The 18,886-nt window shown below is 56.3% G+C and overlaps 1 protein-coding gene across 2 annotated transcripts in view; it reads right to left on the bottom strand.

The window, feature by feature from the left end:
- The window catches only part of ZC3H7B (zinc finger CCCH-type containing 7B), a 61,340-nt gene that overhangs the window by 11,716 nt on the left and 30,738 nt on the right, over positions 1-18,886 (bottom strand). For both annotated transcript variants that reach the window (XM_010376486.2, XM_030914356.1), the window contains 9 exons: positions 17,945-18,001; positions 10,941-10,983; positions 10,065-10,255; positions 9,126-9,447; positions 8,093-8,151; positions 6,313-6,412; positions 5,372-5,533; positions 2,747-2,952; positions 480-580 (listed from right to left, as the gene is read on the bottom strand). In XM_010376486.2, coding sequence (XP_010374788.1) covers positions 480-580; positions 2,747-2,952; positions 5,372-5,533; positions 6,313-6,412; positions 8,093-8,151; positions 9,126-9,447; positions 10,065-10,255; positions 10,941-10,983; positions 17,945-18,001 — 1,241 coding nt within the window. The remainder of the gene's footprint in view (positions 1-479; positions 581-2,746; positions 2,953-5,371; positions 5,534-6,312; positions 6,413-8,092; positions 8,152-9,125; positions 9,448-10,064; positions 10,256-10,940; positions 10,984-17,944; positions 18,002-18,886) is intronic.

The following is an 18,886-nucleotide window of genomic DNA, read 5'->3' as shown; positions in this document are numbered from 1 at the left end:
TGTCTGACTGCAGGGCCTGGGCTCCATATGCGCACTGTGGCAGAACCAAGGGGAACAAGAGGAAGAAAGGGGTGGCGCCAGACCTGACCCAGGCCTCCTCTCACTGCCTGATGCTGATGTCATGACATTGGAGGGTGCTGGGCTACAGTCAGAGACGGGGCCCCCTGCTCGCTGTCTGCTGAGTAAGCTGAGTAAGCTACTTCCAAGCCTCAGCTTTTTCTTCTGTTCAACAGGGCCAGTAACTCCTCCCTCACAGGATTGCTGAGATAATTAACATACCCAAGGCAATGCTTGGAATATAGTAGATGTTCGATAAATGTGATTTGCATCCTTTCCAGGTGGAGGCTGGATTTGATTCCCAAATTCTGCCCCTTTCCTTGCACCCTAGGTCCACTCTTTCAGTTCAGTCTTTCCTCAGCCATCTGAGCGGACTCTCCAGTGGCCCCCAGGCCCCAGCCTGGGCTGAGGGTCCCACTCACTTGTTGTTGTAGAAGCTGTGCTTGGCAGCCAGGTTGGAGCAGACAGACGGAGAGTCCTTGGTGCCTTTGCTGATGATCCGGGGTTTACTGTCAAAGCAGATCTGCCCAGGGAGGGGAAGGGCTGGGACCTGGCATGGCCACCTGGGAAGGGGGTGAGCTGGGATCTTGCACAGCTACCTGGGGAAGGACAGCTGGGTCCCTGCAAGCCTGCCCTGGGTCAGAGGAGTGAGGAAGGGAATCCCAGGGGCTGTGGCCTTATCTCTCTGGTTCCAGCTCACAGGTGACCTGGGCCTTGGCTCCCTTCCTCGCCCTCCTCCCTCCCTCTGATCCCACCACTCCCAATGCCTGGGGCAGGGGGTTACTTCACGTCAAAAAAAAAAGATAAAAAGGAATGACAGTGCTTTATAAACTATAGGCTGTCACCTGGCTATGAACTATGATTCCGAGGCCAATGCTCCCCGCAGGGGGTTGGCACAAGTCCCAACCTCAAGGAGTTGGGGGAAGGGCTGGTGGTGCCAGGGATGAGGGTTGGACTGAGCTGCAGCAAACCCTGCCAGCAACCCCGACCTGGAGCCCTTGCTCTGCGGACACAGACGTGCCACTGCCCCTGCCCTCAACATGCTACGACTGGGTGGGGAGGCAGGGGCCAAGTTCACTCCGGAGGCCAAGTGGGGTTTTCAGGGATAGCTTTGGGGAGGGAATTAATAGCAGCTCAGTGGGGCTGCTGGGATCACAGTGGAGCTGAGAGGTTCTAAGCCCAGAAACACAGGACAGTGCGCCAGCCAGCTACTGGCAGGAAGTGCAATGGCCACTGAAGCCAGCAGGGCCGAGGGAAGGCATGTGGGGGAGGCCTGAGATGTGGGGCCGTGGACACGGCACTTGGAATCGCTGAGCAGTGCCAAATACATCATACCCACAACAAGGGATGAAGGGGAAGCCCTGGACAGGCCCCCAAACTGCCTGTGTCCTGGGGGCCTGGCTGTGGGGACCACCAGCGGCAGCTGGTGCTGGGAGGTGGGCATGACTCCAGGGGCAGACTGCCCGGGTTTGAAGCTCAGTTCTGCACGGCACGGTCCATGTGGCTGAGGGCAGCTCCTCGCCACCCTGAATCTCAGCCTCAACATCTGTAAAATGGGGCTATCTGCCTGCCAGTACTGCTGTGACAATGGAAATGACCTCTTTTTTTTTCTTGAATAGGGTCTCACTCTGTCACCCAGGTTGGAGTGCAGTGGCTCGATCTTGGCTCACTGCAGCCTCTACCTCCTGGACTCAAGCAATCCTCCCATCTTAGCCTCCTGAGTAACTGGGACCAGAGGCGCATGCCACCAAGCCCAGATAATTTTTAACTTTTTTTTGAGATGGAGTCTCAAGTGCAGTTGCGTGATCTCGGCTCACTGCAACTTTTGCCTCCTAGGTTCAAGTGATTCTCCTGCCTCAGCCTCCCAACTAGCTGGGACTACAGGCATGCACCACAACGCCCAGCTAATTTTTGTATTTTTATAGAGACAGGGTTTCACCACGTTGGCCAGGCCGGTCTCAAACTCCTGACCTCAATTGATCTGCCCGCCTCAGCCTCCCAAAGTGCTGGGATTACCGGCATGCGCCGCTGCACCAGGCTGGGAATGAGAAACAGAAACAACCACATGCCAAGCCCGGCCGACCGGCTGTCAGGAAAGAGCAGGCGTTATGAATTATGATTTTTCTTTCTTTCTTTTTTTTTTTTTTTTTGAGACGGAGTCTCGCTCTGTCGCCCAGGCTGGAGTGCAGTGGCCAGATCTCAGCTCACTGCAAGCTCTGCCTCCCGGGTTCACACCATTCTTCTGCCTCAGCCTCCCGAGTAGCTGGGACTACAGGCGCCCGCCAGGTCGCCCGGCTAGTTTTTTTTTTTGTATTTTTAGTAGAGATGGGGTTTCACCATGTTAGCCAGGATGGTCTTGATCTCCTGACCTCGTGATCCGCCCGTCTCGGCCTCCCAAAGTGCTGGGATTACAGGCTTGAGCCACCGCGCCCGGCCAAGTTATGATTTTTCTTTCCAGCCTTGGTTTCTGCCTCTGCAAAATGAGGGGGCTGGATCAGATTTGGCCTCTAGCCAGATAGGATCCTAGGGCCCTGACTTACTGACCCTCCAGGACCTACTGGTTCTAAAGCCAGGCCTCCACAGTCCGCTGGTTCCAGGGCTGACCTCCTATGGTGGTCCGTGCCAGGGAGCATCCCCGGCCCTGTCTGTACCATGGCCTATGGGGTGGCAGTGGGTGGGCGGGCGGTACCTCGCAGAGGAAGGTGAAGATGCCCTGGTGCTCCTTCAGGAGCTTGGCGATGGTGAGGCTGCCACGCTTAACACCCCCCAGCGGGTCGAAGAGCAGGTCGCGGTTGAGGGTGCCCTTCCGCTCCTCGGTCCACACGTCGATCTCCTCCTGATGGTAGGCGAAGGTGCAGTTATCCCCGTACTTACAGTCCTGCTTGTTAATCATGTCTGCAAAGAGGCAACAGGACACACGTTCCGCCAGGCGGGGACAGAAGCCCGCAGCACCCTCGCCACCCTGCTGCGGGCTGCAGGGCTCTGGCCCCATGAGCCAGGCAGGGCTTGGCTCCACCCCAATACAGGTGAGCCAGGGGCTGCTGCACCCCCAGCCAGGACTTGGCAGAGCTGGAAAGTCCTTTCCAAATACCAGACCCCCTTCTGTACCCCAACACAGGTGAGGCAACGGCTGCTGCACCCCCTGCTGCCAGGACTTGGCAGAGCTGGTAAGTCCTTTCCAAACACCAGGCCCCGTTCTGCACTCCACACCTGCAGAGTACAGTGATCACTCCTACCCCACTCACCCCACAGGACTGCTTCTGAAGAAGCAGACAAGTCTCTAAATCAATATAAGGGATTTGGTTTTTGTTTTTTTTTTTTGAGATGGAGTTTCGCTCTTGTTGCCCAGGCCGGACATGATCTCGTCTCACTGCAACCTCCGCCTCCCGGGTTCAGGTGATTCTCCTGCCTCAGCCTCCGAGTAGCTGGGATTACAGGCACCTACCACCATGCCTGGCTAATTTTGTATTTTTAATAGAGACAGAGTTTCTCCATGTTGGTCAGGCTGGTCTCAAACTCCTGACCTCAGGTGATCTGCCCATCTCAGCCTCCCAAAGTGCTGGGATTACAGGCGTGAGCCAGTGTGCCTGGCAAATACAAGGGATTTAAAAACAATTATTCACCAGGAAAATAACATGGCATGGTTAAGAGCATGTACTGTGGCGTCAGACAGAATTGGGCTAGGATTCCGCATTACTCCCCAAGCCTCAGCTGTCTTTGCTATGAATGGAGGAGAATGGGTTGTTGGAATCAAGTGAGATAATACATAAAGCTGGTGGGGGTGCTGGGCACAGTGGCTCATGCCTGTAATCCTAGGACTTTGGGAGGCTGAGGCAGGAGAATTGCTTGAGGCATGGAGTTCAAGACCAGCCTAGGCAACAAATTAAGACCCCATCTCTACAAAAAAATTAAAAATTAAAGAATAAGCTGGGTGTGATGGCATGTGCCTGTAGTCTCAGCTACTCAGGAGGTTGAGGTGAGAAGATGACTTAAGCCCAGGAGGTTGAAGCTGCAGTGAGGTATAACAGCTCCACTCACTCTAGCTGGGGCAACAGAGCAAGACCCTGTCTCATAAAGCAAAAACAAAACACAACAAAATTTCTGGGGGCTGGGCCATCTGGAGAGAGGAAAGGTGGCTCAGAACCTGGAGATCTGCCATTTCCTGGGGGTGGGACCTGTTTTCCTTTCTCCTCCTCCCACTGTAAGTCTGCCTTGTCTCATCTCTCTGCCAGGCTCTTGGCGTACAAGGACAACAGGCCACAGGCCTGGAGGAGCAGGGCAGATCCCCGGGTGGAGTGGGGGTGATTACAAGGGGAAGCACCGCAGAGAACGGCTTCCCAAGATTCAGGCGGTGCTTGAAGGAAGAGCAGAGGATGACCAGGCTCAAAGGGCACCGCGTGTGTGACGGAATCAGGGAGGGTCAGTGCGTTTGGGGAGTGGTTGGAGCAGGGGGTGAGGGGGTGGATGCGGGCACGTGCAGGCCTTGTCGCAGAATTTGGACTTCATCCCACTGGCAACGGGCAGTGGCTGATGGAGGCTTCGACCCAAGAGTGACATGTCCTTAGACCAGCCCAGCTGCTGGGAGGACAAGGAGCAAGTTTAGGAGGCCTGGGCAGGCCACAGCTAGGGGCCAGGTCGGGGGAGAGGCAGAGCCGTGGGTGCACTCTCAAAGCCTCCGTTTCCTCTTCCATGGCTGTGAGGCTGCAAGCTGATGGAATGAAAGGGCTGCACTGGGAAGAGCTTAACGATTCGTGGCTATTTACACATTGCCGTACAGCGGGACCGAGGTGCTTGGCTGGGACCAGAAAGAAGCAAGTCAGGGACATGACGGATGTCCATTAAATACCAACCAGGCTGATGTGAGCCAGAAATGAGGACAGTGACAACAGAAAAGCGACAGAGAGCTCAGGTGGATGGAGCCCTTACCATGCGCCAGTCCTAAATGCTTCCTGTGGCTGCTGGGCACACCGCCCCGCGGCCCCTCAGGGCCCTACAGTGGTAAGAGAAGCCAGCTCCCTGTGAGTCATGCAGGCCCCTGACACTCCAGAGCACGGGCCAGTGAGGGGCTCGGGTCCGGCCAAATGTCCCAAATGTGCCCTGCCTGCCTCTGGAAGCTGCTCAGGGCAAGAGACGCTCATTGTGATGCAGAATTCCTCCCGCATGGGTCCCAGGAGCCTAGGCCCCAGCGTTCTCCTCCCATGCGGCTGTGAGGCCCACCCCTGTTCTGTCTACCGGTGATGGGGAGCAGAGAGGCGGCTGGGGGTGGAGGGGCTGAGCCCCAGCTGTGCTACCTGCCCTGCTGCAGCCCACCCACCTTTGCACAGGTAGTAGGAGCCCACGAAACTGGTCTTGGTGGGCCGGGGCCGGATCCGCTTCCAGGTCTGGTCCTCCGAGCTCCGGAGCCGGCCGAGCAGGATGTCCCGCTTGCACTTGTGCTCAAGGCCCTCACGGTAGGTGTAGTCGCCAGCCCGGGGGCCTATGGGCAGGGTGGACACACATGGTAATTCCGGAAGCAGAATTGAAGGGTGATGGCTGGCAAGCCCATGCGATGGGTAGGTATTGGCCCCCTCCTTATATACCTACCTCCCCTCTGAGGGCCTCCCACCAGCTCCCACCACACCCTTCCTGGCTACTTGCTCCCTGGAGACTGGGGGGCCGTGCTGGGGTAAAGCCCTCCAGGGAGCCCATTCTTGACACACACTCCATTTTTTTTGAGACAGAGTCTCACTCAGTTACCCAGGCTGGAGTGCAGTAGTGTGATCTCAGCTCACTGCAACCTCCACCTTCCAGGTTTGAGCAATTCTGCCTTAGCCTCCCGAGTAGCTGGGACTATAGGCAAGCACCATCAAGCCTGGCTACTTTTTGCATTTTCAGTAGAGACAGGGTTTTGCCATGGTGGCCAGGCTGATCTCAAACTCCTGACCTCAAGTGATCCGCCTGCCTCAGCCTCACAAAGTGCTGGGATTACAGATGTGAGCCACCATGCCCAGCCTACCCATCCCCTTTCTACCACCGCCCTCACTCTCTAGCGAGTCTGACCATGTTAGTGTTTTTCTAGCAAGAACTGTGAAGACGGTGCCTGGCAGGGACAGACCCCAAACTCCTGCCCCTTTCCTTTTTTTGCCCCAGAGGGGCTTCTGTTTTCTGGCATTTATCTCCAACTGAGACACTGGGATACTTTTGATCTGGGATCTCATGTTCCTGAGATTCCCAGTTCTCTGGGCAGAGGCGTGGAGTCTGCAGGTGAAATGTTACCTGTCTTGGGGTAGCAGAGCTGGCAGGCCTGCTTGAACTCGTGGGTGGCAGCCAAGGGGTTCTTGATGAGCAAGGCAGTGTTGGGCATGCAGGGCTCTGGCTGTGACAGAAGGAAGGAGGCCATTGTGGGCACTGGATGATGGCTGAGGCCACTGGGGCCAGCCTGGGCACCAGAAGGGGGGAGTGCTCTATGACCTCCCCCCCACCCAAGAGCAAAACCACCACCCAGGACCCCTCCTCTTGCTCCACCCTCCCAGCCAGGGGAGCGCTTGGTAATGTGGTCCAAGAGTCTAGAATATCAGGACTGTCTTGGGAAGCCCCCAGGCTAGTGGGTAACCTGGGTCTTGGCTCTGAGCCTTTCTTTGAAGGCAAGCTGAATGTGAAAGCATAGAAATGGGAGGGGCCGTGACTGCAGCCTGTGCTCATGCCCTCCACCAATCCCCCAAGTCATCAGCAGATGGGGAGGAAGGCAAGACTCAGAGAGGTTAGGGAACTTCACCAGGACCACACAGCTAGTGTAGGTCAGAGTGCAGCATCCTCATCAAATGCCCTTTTTTTTTTTTTTTTGAGACGGAGTCTCGCTGTGTTGCCCAGGCTGGAGTGCAGTGGCGCGATCTCGGCTCACTGCAAGCTCCGCCTCGCGGTTTCACGCCATTCTCCCGCCTCAGCCTCCGAGTAGCTGGGACTACAGGCGCCCGCCACTTCGCCCGGCTAGCTTTTTGTATTTTTAGTGGAGACGGGGTTTCACCTTGTTAACCAGGATGGTCTCGATCTCCTGACCTCGTGATCCACCCGCCTCGGCCTCCCAAAATGCTGGGATTACAGGCTTGAGCCACCGTGCCCGGCCTTTTTTTTTTTTTTTTGAGATGGAGTTTTGCTCTTGTTGCCCAGGCTAGAGTGCAATGGCGTGCTCTCGGCTCACTGCAACCTCCACCACCCAGGTTCAAGCAACTTTCCTGCCTTAGCCTCCTGAGTAGCTGGGATTACAGGTGTCTGCCACTACACCCAGCTAATTTTTGTATCTTTAATAGAGACGGGGTTTCACAATATTGGCCAGACTGGTCTCGAACTCCTGACCTCGCGATCCGTCCGCCTTGGCCTCCCAAAGTGCTGGGATTATAGGCGTGAGCCACCATGCCCAGCCCTTCATCAGATGCTCTTTTATTTATTTATTTATTTATTTTTGAGATGGAGTCTTGCTCTGTCACCCAGGCTGGAGTGCAATGGTGTGATCTTGGCTCACTGCAAGCTCCGCCTCCTGGGTTCACACCATTCTCCCGCCTCAGCCTCCCGAGTAGCTGGGACTACAGGTGCGCACCACCACGCCCAGCTAATTTTTTGTATTTTTAGTAGAGACAGGGTTTCACCATGTTAGCCAGGATGGTCTCTATCTCCTGACCTTGTGATCTGCCCATCTCAGCCTCCCGAAGTGCTGGGATTACAGGCGTGAGCCACCACGCCCGGCCCAGATGCTCTTTTAAACTCAGGACCTGGCTGAGTCTGGAGACCAGGGATGCTACTAACCCTGGGGAATTCACTTCACCCTCTGAGACTTGAATTCTTCTACCAGACAAGGGCAATGGTGCCCTCTGTGTGCCTGCCCAGCACATGGCTTGGTGAGGAAGGACACAAGGTAACCATCTTTGATCCATCCCCTCTGGGGGCGCCCGCCATGGGGAATGCAGCACCTTACCCCGTGCAGACGGCTCATTCCCCGACTCTAGAACCCACAGCCCCCAGCAGGGGATGAGAGGCCTGGATCCCCACTCCAGTCACTCACCGAAGGGGCTGGTTTCTGAGCACCGCTAGGGGGACGGTGGTCCTGTGAGTTGGTCTCCTCTGGGCAGGGAGAAGACATAGGGGTCAGTGGCTCTGGCTCTGAGGCGTGAGGGGCCTTCCTAGGGCTTCCCCTTATGTGTTGCTAACTCAGAGAAGCCTCCAGGCCACACGTCCTCTCCCACTCCCGCTGAACCCCTGACTCTATCCTCTCCTCTCCACTACCCTGGGGCAAAGACGCCTCCCAGCCCGAGTGTGTCCACTCCTTGCTTAAACTTGCCAGGGCTTCCTGCTGCCCCTAGGAAAAAGCCCAAGTTCCTTAGCTTGCTCCCAGGTCCTTGGAGACCAAGGCCCCCACCCCAGCTGCTCTCCTCATCAGCCAGCCCCACGCCATGCTGTGCCAGGATAGTGCCCCTGCTTCCTCTGCCTGGCAGGCAGAGAACTTGACCTTTTCCTTCAAGACCCCGCCTTCAAGAGCTTTTCCTTCAAGACCACTTCCTCCAGGAAGCCTCCTTTGGCCCTGAGGCTGAGTGAATCCCCTCCATGCCCCCACTGTCCCGTTAAGCCCTCTCAGTCGAGTGCCCTGGGCTGTCTCCGACTGCCGAAAGCTAGCCCCACCAGGGCCCAGACAACCCGGCTTCCTCCCTGGGTCCCTGGCACCCAGCCCAGAGTGGTGCTGTGGGAGGCCATGACCTTGTGCCCTGCCCCCAGCCTCAGGATCATCCCATGGGATCTCACCAGCCTGGTGACCCAGGGTCCTGGGAGACTGGGCAGGGAGCACCAGACTGGGAGTCTAGAGGCCTGGACTGTCATAGCTCTCCTCTGCTTGATCTTGAAGAAGACACCCGCCCCTCAGGCCCAGCCCCACACTGTGCCGAGCACTGGAGAGACAGCAGCACATAGACATGGCCCGGGATTGCTAAGGGGTAATGGGGACAGACAGATCTGTAACTCCACTCCGCTCTCCAGGGACCAGAGAGACCACAGCACTGTACAACCTGTCCAGGGAGGGTGAACGTGCCCACCTATGGCCTTACCCATGAAGGAATCAGGTTTGTCCAGGGAGCCTCGTGTCGACCCAAAGCTGTCGAGTGCATCCAGTCGGGTCTCCGAGTATGGGAGCAGGTCCAGGGGATCCAGCGTGGGGCCCGGGGGATCGAGGGCATCCAGCACAGAGGCGGCCAGCTTCTTGGAGGGGTCCATGACCAAGCCGAAGGAGGCGGGGGGCAGTGGGCTGGAGACAGGGATGGAGCCACCCACCACAGGTGGTAGCAGTGGGGTCCCGCCGGGGAACACGGGTATCAGCTGGGGCAACTCACTAGGCACGCCGCTGCCAGACAGGCCACCCTGGACCAGAGACTACGAGGCAGGGACAGAGGGAGGGGTCAGAGGAAAACAGGACTGCCCAGGCCTGGGCAGCATCAGGCACTTGGGGAAGCAAGGAGACCTGCACCCTGTCCCCTGGCTTCAGCCTGTCCCACGGGGGAGCAGTGCTCACTATGGTCCCTTCTGGCCAGACATTCTGGAGCTTCATTTTTTTTCCTTTTTTTTTTGAGACGGAGTCTCGCTCCATTGCACAGACTAGAGTGCAGTGGCGTGATCTTGGCTCACTGCAACCTCCGCCTCCCGGGTTCAAGCGATTCTCCAGCCTCAGCCTCTTGAGGAGCTGATACCAGAGGCATGCGCCACCATGCCCGGCTAATTTTTGTATTTTTAGTAGAGACGGGGTTTCACCATGTTGGCCAGGCTGGTCTCAAATTCCTGACCTGAAGTGATCCGCCTGTCTTGGCCTCCCAAGGTACTGGGATTACAGGCATGAGCCACTATGCCCAGTCTGCAGCTTCATTTCTGTCCCTACTGAGGCCTCCTCCTGAGACACATGACATGAGCATGGGGGCCTTCCCTCCACCCCGGGACAATGGAGACACGGCGGGGAGAGGGACTCAGGGGAGCACAAGGAGGGCGGTGTGGCTCACCAGTGAGTCCAGGAGGGTGTCCAGCTCTGGGCCAAAGACATCCCCATCTGAGAAGTCATCCAGGCTGTCGGTGCTGGGGAGGGTCCTGCTGCTGTCCAGGGGGGCCAGCAGGTCCAGAACATGAGGGAATAGGGGCATCGTGGGCGTGGAGGGGAGGAGGGCCGGGGAGGCTCGAGGGTCCACATAGCAGTCTGCGGATGGGGTGGGCAAGAGATAAAGGGGAGCACTGCTTGGTGGGGGTGGAGGAGGCATCCTGAGCCCCACGACGCTCACCCAATACCTTCCCTTCTTCCTTCAGCTCTTCCCAGGAACCCTGCCTTCCCCATCGGCTGATCCCACTGGCAGACACTCAGGGGGTGGTCAAAGAAGGCCACAGCCCCAGAGCTGGCAGGGGCCCTCAGTCCTATGATGTCAACGCTTGGCCCAGGCTCAATGCCTGAATGTCCACTGTTGCTGCCTCCTTCCTCTGGGGTAAGCAATGCCCTCTCCCAGGAACACTCTTAAAAAGGCAACCTTTTCTGGAAGCCAATGAGGAAGAGGAGGGGAAAGGGCTTTGGAAGAGGCAGGGATGTGCAGGCAGCCTGGAGTGAAGGCCATGGGACTGCTGCACCCAGCTAAGAGGCAGCACCCGCCTCCGCCAGGCTAGAGATGCCCTCCCCTCCCTGAGCAGGTCTGTGGCTCTCAACCCACTGTTTTCTCCCATGCCTCAGGGAGTATCAGGGTGGGGAACCCCTCAAAGGCCCTCTCATCTACAGGGCTGGGATGGGGAGAGGACTTGACTCCCCTGACCTCTAGGGGACATCAGGGGTGGGGGGCTGAGTGCCCCCCAACCTGGGGCCTCAATTTCCACTTGTTCCCTCATATCAGGGACATTACCTGTTTCGATGTCATCTATGGACCCCAATCCATTAGAAGTTCCCTGTGGGGAGAGGGCCACAATGGCTCTGCAGCTGGGAAGGCCCCGATCCCGGCACCCAGGACCAGCCCCTCCGCACATGACTACGCTGTTGACCCAGCACCCAGGAGCACTTAGAGTGCCAGGGGAGATTAAAGCCCTCACATGCAGCTGGGCACGGTAGTTTATGCCTGTAATCCCAGCACTTTGCGAGGCCGAGGTGGGCGGATCACCTGAGGTCAGAAATTTGAGACCAGCGTGGCCAACATAGTGAAACCTTATCTCTACTAAAAATACAAAAATTGGCCGGGCGCGGTGGCTCAAGCCTGTAATCCCAGCACTTTGGGAGGCCAAGACGGGCGGATCACGAGGTCAGGAGATCGAGACCATCCTGGCTAATACGGTGAAACCCTGTCTCTACTTAAAAATACAAAAAACTAGCCGGGCGACGAGGCGGGCGCCTGTAGTCCCAGCTACTCGGGAGGCTGAGGCAGGAGAATGGCGTAAACCCGGGAGGCGGAGCTTGCAGTGAGCTGAGATCCGGCCACTGCACTCCAGCCTGGGTGGCAGAGCAAGACTCCGTCTCAAAAAAAAAAAAAAAAAATTAGTCGGGCATGGTGGTAGGAGCCTGTAACCCCAGCTACTTGGGAGGCTGAGGCAGGAGAATGGTTTGAACCCAGGAGGCAGAGGTTGCAGTGAGCCGAGATCATGCCACTATACTCCAGCCTGGGCAACTCCGCCTCAAAAAAAAAAAAAAAATGGCAGGGCGTGGTGGCTCATGTCTGTAATCCCAGCACTTTGGGAGGCCGAGGCGGGCAGATCACCTGAGGTTAGGAGTTTGAGACCAGCCTGACAAATATGGAGAAACCCCGTCTCTACTAAAAATACAAAATTAGCCAGGCGTGGTGGCACATGCCTATAATCCCAGCTACTAGGGAGGTTGAGGCAGGAGAATCACTTGAACCCGGGAAGCAGAGGTTGTGGTGAGCCAAGATCGAGCCATTGCACTCCAGCCTGGGCAACAAGAGCGAAACTCCATCTCAAAAAAAAAAAAGCCCTCACATGTGCTGGGTCCTCACCCCTGTGGTGCCCAGCAAGAGGCTGGATGGGCCAGGAGGTGGGGGCATGGGATCAGTGGAGCGCCACAGCTGCCCCTCTAGGGAGGGGTGGTGAAGGGCAGGGAGGGAACCTCTGAGTCTTGGCTTCCACCTGCCACGGGGTGGGGTCCTCACCCTGGTGAAGGCGGCAAGGGTCATACCAAGCCCCCTCTGCAGTACCACAGATGGCTTGCAGTTCAAAGACAAAAGTGCCCTCTCCCTGGGTCCCCAGGCTCTCCTCTCCCATGGTAGCCCCAGGTCCCCCAGGAAGCAGAGAAGGGGATGCAGCCCAGGTGGGATCCCACTGCCTTCCTGCTAGAGGGAAGCTGGGCCTGAGCAGGCTGTGCAGCCTAGGCAAATTTCCCCATCCACTCTGGGCCTGCTTCACTCACTGCTGGGGAAGGCTATCAGGATGAAATGACCTGCTATGTGTGAAAAGTTCAGAATAGGGCCTGGCACACAGGAAGTGCTTTGTAAGTGTTTTTTGTTTGTTTATTTGTTTGTTTTGAGACAGAGTCTCGCTCTGTTGCCCAGGTTGGAGTGCAGTGGCATGATCTTGGCTCACTGCAACCTCCACCCCCTGCGTTTAAGCAATTCTCCTGCCTCAGCCTCCCGAGTAGCTGGAATTACAGGCGCCCGTCACCACACCTGACTGACTAATTTTTTTGTATTTTTATTTTGTATTTTTATTTATTTATTTATTTTGAGATGGAGTTTTGCTCTTGTTGCCCAGGCTGGAGTGCAATGGTGCGATCTTGGCTCATCGAAACCTCCGCCTCCCGGGTTCAAGCAAATCTCCTGCCTCAGCTTCCCGAGCAGCTGGGATTACAGGCATGCGACACCACGCCTGGCTAATGTTTGTATTTTAGGGTTTCTCCATGTTTGTCAGGCTGGTCTCGAACTCCCGACCTTAGGTGATCCATCTGCCTCAGCCTCCCAAAGTGCTGGGATTACAGGCGTGAGCCACCACACCCAGCCTTTTGTGTTTTTAGTAGAGATGAGGTTTCGCTGTGTTGCTCAGGCTGGTTTCAAACTCCTGAGCTCAGGCAATCCGCCTGCCTTGGCCTCCCAAAGTGCTGGGATTACAGGGGTGAGCCACCACACCCAACTTTTTTTTTTTTTTTTTTGAGATGGAGTCTTGCTCAGTCACCTAGGCTGGAGTGCAGTGGTGTGATCTCAGCTCACTACAACCTCCGCCTCCGACATTCAAGTGATTCTCTAGTCTCGGCCTCCCGAGTAGCTGGGATTACAGGCACATGCCACCACGCCCAGCTAATTTTTGAATTTTTTTTTTTTTTTTTGAGACAGAGTCTCACTCTGTCGCCCAGGCTGGAGTACAGTGGCGCGATCTTGGCTCACTGCCAGCTCTGCCTCCCAGGTTCACGCCATTCTCCTGCCTCAGCCTCCTGAGTAGCTGGGACTATAGGCGCCCGCCACCATGCCTGGCTAATTTTTTGTATTTTTTAGTAGAGATGGGGTTTCACCGTGTTAGCCAGGATGGTCTCGATCTCCTGACCTCGTGATCCGCCTGCCTCGGCCTCCCAATGTGCTGAGATGACAGGTGTGAGCCACCATGCCTGGCCTGTGTTTATTAGATGCACAGCATAAGTTCCTGAGTCCCAGCTATCAGGAAACTGGCCTGGGAGAGCTGGTGTTTTATTCATCAGCTCCCACGCTCTGAACTTCAGGCCGTGGTGCATCCTTCCCTGTCCTGACAACCTCCCCTTTTTCTCTGAGTCCTTCAGAGTCCAGCTCAAGTCCTGCTTCCCTGATAAGGCCCTGGGGGGCCCCGCCCTTTCGGTGTCCCTACAGAGGGCCAGATGGAGGACCAGACTCCACCACTAGCCTTCCTTTCCCAGGACCAGCAGCCACAGGACCAGGAGCTAGATTCATCCGGCATCCTGCCTCACGCCAGCCCAGGCCAGCATCTCACACCCATTGTGGGGTTTAGCCCTCGGTCCAGGCGCCCTGCGAGGTAGCATCCCGTGGCATGGAAATGTCAGCCCAGAAAGTTGCCATGCACAGATCAGAGCAGGGCCGTCTGATCCAAGAGCCTGCCCTGAGTCTGTCCCCTGGAACTGTACACTCCCCCACCCACACCTGCACCAACACCCTGCACCGCCTTCCCGCATCTGAGCCTGCCATGGAGCACATGGCAAATGTGTGCACTTCAGTCTCTGGAGTGTTTGCTCACCACAGATTGGCTGCCAAACCAAGGCCGCCATGCTGGATCACAGAGCTGCTATCCTCATGGTAAGTACATAAAGTCTTTTTTTTTTTTTTTGAGACAGAGTGTTGCTCTGTCGCCCAGGCTGGAGTGCAGTGGCGTGATCTCGGCTCATACAACGCTCCGCCTCCCGGCTTCGTGCCATTCTCCTGCCTCAGCCTCCCGAGTAGCTGGGACTACAGGCACCCGCCAGCACGCCCGGCTAATTTTTTTTGTATTTTTAGTAGAAACGAGGTTTCACTGTGTTAGCCAGGATGGTCTCGATTTCCTGACCTTGTGATCCGCCCGCCTCAGCCTCCCAAAGTGCTGGGATTACAGGCGTGAGCCACCGCGCCTGGCACATAAAGTCTTTGAGGGAAGAGAGGTACCAGATGAACATCTCTAGGGAAAGCGGTGATTCTCCCTGCTACGTCGTGCCCATGGCTCCCAAGTCATACAGGACAAAGTCGCCTTCTCAGCCCTCCTGCCCATGCCATCAACCCAGCCTGCCAGGCTCACTCTTCCTGCCCTTCTGCATGGCACTCCTTCTGGTGACATCCGTTTAGCAACAAAGGTCTATGGAGCTCTATCTCTCCTGCAGACGCCCTGCTGGGAGCTTTCACACTGACCCACTGTAATTCTGTAACCTCCACAAAAATGGCAGGTACTGGACCCCTGTGAAAGAGAAGGAAGCTAAGGCTCTGAGGGATGGAGTGGCCTGCGTAGATAAGGAGCGGGCTCAGGATCTGAGCCAAAGCACGTCCCACTGCAGAGCCCAGGCTATTCTGAGCCCCATGGGAGGAACTGGTCTTGTGGTCTGGGGTGTCTTTCTCTCTTGCTGCTTAGCCTTTGCGCAGGCTGTGTCCCTGGTCATGAGTGCCGTTTCCCCCCTCTCCAGCTCTCCCTTCCTCTTAGTCTTGCTTCCCTGCCTCACTGAAGCCCTCTCCCACCAAGGCTGCCTTGGGCTCTCTGTTCCTGGAACTCACAGCCCTCCTTGCATCTTGCTCCCCATACTGCCAGAGGCAGCTCTTGCACAGACTCTGTCTTGTAGGGCCTCTGCCTGGCTCCTGGGTCATAAGCAGCTCCCTGAGGGCACAGCCTGGACCATCCCCACTTCAGATGCACATGTGGAATGACCAGCCGGCTGAGCGAATAGGGTGCTCATGGTGGAGAACCTACAAGGACCCCTGCAGCCTGCGTTTACCTGTGTCTGTGCACAACTGACAGAAGGCCAGGGGCTCTGGCTGGGACACCACCCTGCCCTCATGTGTCCTAGGGCCACTCCGTGTGTGCACGTGCACATGTGGGTACCATGTTGGGCAAACTGAGTTCATGAGGCAGGTCTGAACTGGTCCTCTCCACTGTGGGCTTCTTAGAGCCCTCCCTAACCATGCCCCGCCTGACCTCTATGAACGTGCAGGAGGAGCCCAGAAAGATTGCAGGGATGGGTGAACGGCCTGGCTGGGACTGGGAGTGCCTGCGTAGATGGCACCATCTGTGGTCATCTGGCTGCAGACTGAGCAGGGCTTTGAGGCCTGGCCCTGGAGAGCTGGGCATTCAGCCCATATTTGCTATGGCCCCCTGGCCACAGTCATCAGTCGTTCAACAAATATCTTTTGAGCATCTGCTGTGCCTGCCCAGCCCCAGCTCCGCTTGCTGTGATGAGAAGCTACCTCAGTGCTCTATTCCCAGCGTCTGAACTGACACTGGGTACAAAGCAGTACTCAATAAATACCTTCTGAATCAATGAATAGAATTAATGCTGCCTCCCTTCAATGCCTTCCCAATGCTAAGACTGAGCTTCTCACCAGGGGCCAAGCGGTCTGGCTTATATCTCCTGTTCCAGGACCCCCAGGGGGCTGCCTGCCTTAGCGTTGGCTCCTCCCACACTCCTCCAGGCCTCAGGGTCTTTGTAAACACCTTCCCCCGGTCTGGAATGCTGTTTCACCTGCACACCTGCTCCTACCTCTTCAACCTTCCCGTCTCAGCTTAAATGTCACTGAATCCTGTCTAAATCAGGCCTCCCAGTTGCAATGGCTCAGGTCTCCCCACACTCTGCCTTCAGAGTCCTCATCACGGTTTGTAACCAGAAATGATCTGGCTAATGTCCTAATGTCCCTCCTGGACTGTGAGCCCTTTGAAGGCAGGGAACAGAATTGTTTTGTTTATCACGTACCCAACCCCAAGCTCAGTGCTTGGCCCATACTGGGTAAACTTAGACAAATCACTTCTCATTCATTTAATGTTTCCTCTTTGGAGCACCTGGTATGTGCCAGGCCTAATAATTTCTTTTGTTTTTGAGATGGAGTCTTGTTCTGTCTCTCAGGCTGGAGTGTAATGGCGTGATCTCGGCTTACTGCAAACTCAGCCTCCTGGGTTCAAGTGATTCTCCTGCCTCATCCTCCCAAGTAGCTGGAACTACGGGTGCACGCCACCACGCCCAGCTAATTTTGTATTTTTAGTTGAGATGGGGTTTCACCGTATTGGCCAGGCTGGTCTTTAACTCCCGAAATTAAGTGATCACCCACCTCAGCCTCCCAAAGTGCTGGGATTACAGGAATGAGCCACCGTGCCTGGCACACATACCATGAGTGCTACAAAGGCAGATCATCACCTGCCTTCTTTGCAGGCTGGGAGGCCCCTGAGGGCAAGGATGCAGCTCTCTCAGGCCCAGGGCCAAGAGTGTTTTGTGAGCCTCCTTTTGGAATGAATGAAAGAAAGTGCTGCAAAGCTCTGGAGGAGGGAGGCCTGCTGCTACCTCGCTGTGTGACACTGGCCCTGTCCCCGTCCCACTCTGTGCTTCAGTTTCCCTTAACGTACAAGGTGGCAGGACCTCGGGTTCCATCAGTGCTCTTATAGCCCATCCCTCACTTTCCAGAAAGCCTCAAAGTCTACCTGAGCAGCTCCTGTGTGGTGAGTAGAGGGCAGGGGTCTTAGTTGTGTGCCAGGCCCTGCCCCACCTCCCGGGATGAGCCAGGCCTGTCTTGGCCCTTAGGAGGAGTCCCTAGCTCGGGACAGCACAGCAGCTCTCCGCAGTGACTGCCCACTTCATTTCCTGCTGGGTCCCGTGTACCGGGTTATCAAGCACTTTCCTCCCCTGTTTCTGTTGAGGGATGGTCCGCATTTCAGAATGTGGACTCTGAAGGACCTGCGCAAGGCTGCAGGGCCCAGTTGGGCTCTTCCTCGTCAGAATCCTCAGTCTCAGCTGCCTCTCCCCAGCAGAGTCACTGAGCCAGGGAGAGCAGGATGGGTTTCAGCAGGGGCATGCCCTTGAGCTGGGCTTTGAAAAGCGAAGAGCTAGAGAAAGGCAGGGTGGGGAAGAGGAAGACATTCGAGGCCCAGGGGACTGAACCTGCAGAAAGGCTGGTGAGAAAAAAAGCAACACAGCAGGAAATGTGGGGCGGGAGGCAGAAGGAAGGCACGTGGGACCAGGTGCCCAGACTGTGTCCTGGCCAGGGTCCATGAGTAAGGCTGCCCCCAGGGGCTCCCCGGCAATGACCACTCTCTGCCAACAGCAGCCATGGCCTGTCCCCACACCCTGCCCCCGTGGTCATGGGAGGCACCTCCTGGGGAGGCGGAGGCCCCTGGACCCGCTGCCTGAGGTCATTTATACCCGGAGAGAGTGAATCCAAACCTCTCATAATGGATAAATCAAGACAGGTTGGCTCAGCCCCAGTCCTACCTGATCTGCCACGCCAGCCGCAGTGCCATTACTGAGCAGAGAAAAGGTTTCCAGTTCCTGCCAGAGATTGGAGAGAGGTGGGCAGAGGTAAAGATTCTGAAAAGATGCTCAAGGTCCCCTTAGCTGGGGCAGGAAAGAAGCCCTGACACAGGCAGCTGGGATCTGCAGTGTCTCCTGAGTCCCTGTCCCCAGGCCTGCCGGAAATCACCTGCTCTGTCTCTCTGGGTCAGATTCTGGGGTTTTCTTCCGCCAACCTTGACCTGGGCAGAGGACCTCCCTGCACACCTCTACTGTGTGTCACGCACCATGCTAGACACCGTCTCAAACATTCTATCTTTTTACTTATTTAATTTTTTTTTTTTTTTGAGACGGAGTCTCACTCTGTCACCGGGGCTGGAGTGCAGTGGCCGGATCTCAGCTCACTGCAAGCTTCACCTCCCGGGTTCACGCCATTCTCCTGCCTCAGCCTCCCGAGTAGCTGGGACTACAGGCGCCCGCCACCTCGCCCGGCTAGTTTTTTGTATTTTTTAGTAGAGACGGGGTTTCACCGTGTTAGCCAGGATGGTCTCGATCTCCTGACCTCGTGATCCGCCCATCTCGGCCTCCCAAAGTGCTGGGATTACAGGCTTGAGCCACCGCGCCCGGCCTTATTTGTTAATTTTTAAAATTTTTTTCTGAGACAGTCTCACTTTGTCCCATAGGCTGGAGTGCAGGGGTGTGATCTCAGCTCCCTGCAGCCTTGACCTCTGGGGTTCATGTGATCCTCCCACCTCAGTCTCCCAAGTAGCTGAGACTACAGGCGTGCACTACCACACCAGACTAATTTTTGTACTTTTTGGAGAGAGATGGTTTCGCCATATTGCCCAGGTTGGTCTTGAACTCCTCAGCTCAAGCAACCTGCCTACCTCAGCCTCCCAAAGTACTATGATTATAGGCATGAAC

This window comes from Rhinopithecus roxellana, chromosome 13 (assembly GCF_007565055.1).
Source record: "Rhinopithecus roxellana isolate Shanxi Qingling chromosome 13, ASM756505v1, whole genome shotgun sequence".
Classification (NCBI taxonomy): Eukaryota; Metazoa; Chordata; class Mammalia; order Primates; family Cercopithecidae; genus Rhinopithecus; species Rhinopithecus roxellana.
This window is presented reverse-complemented; position numbering and strand designations above follow the sequence as displayed.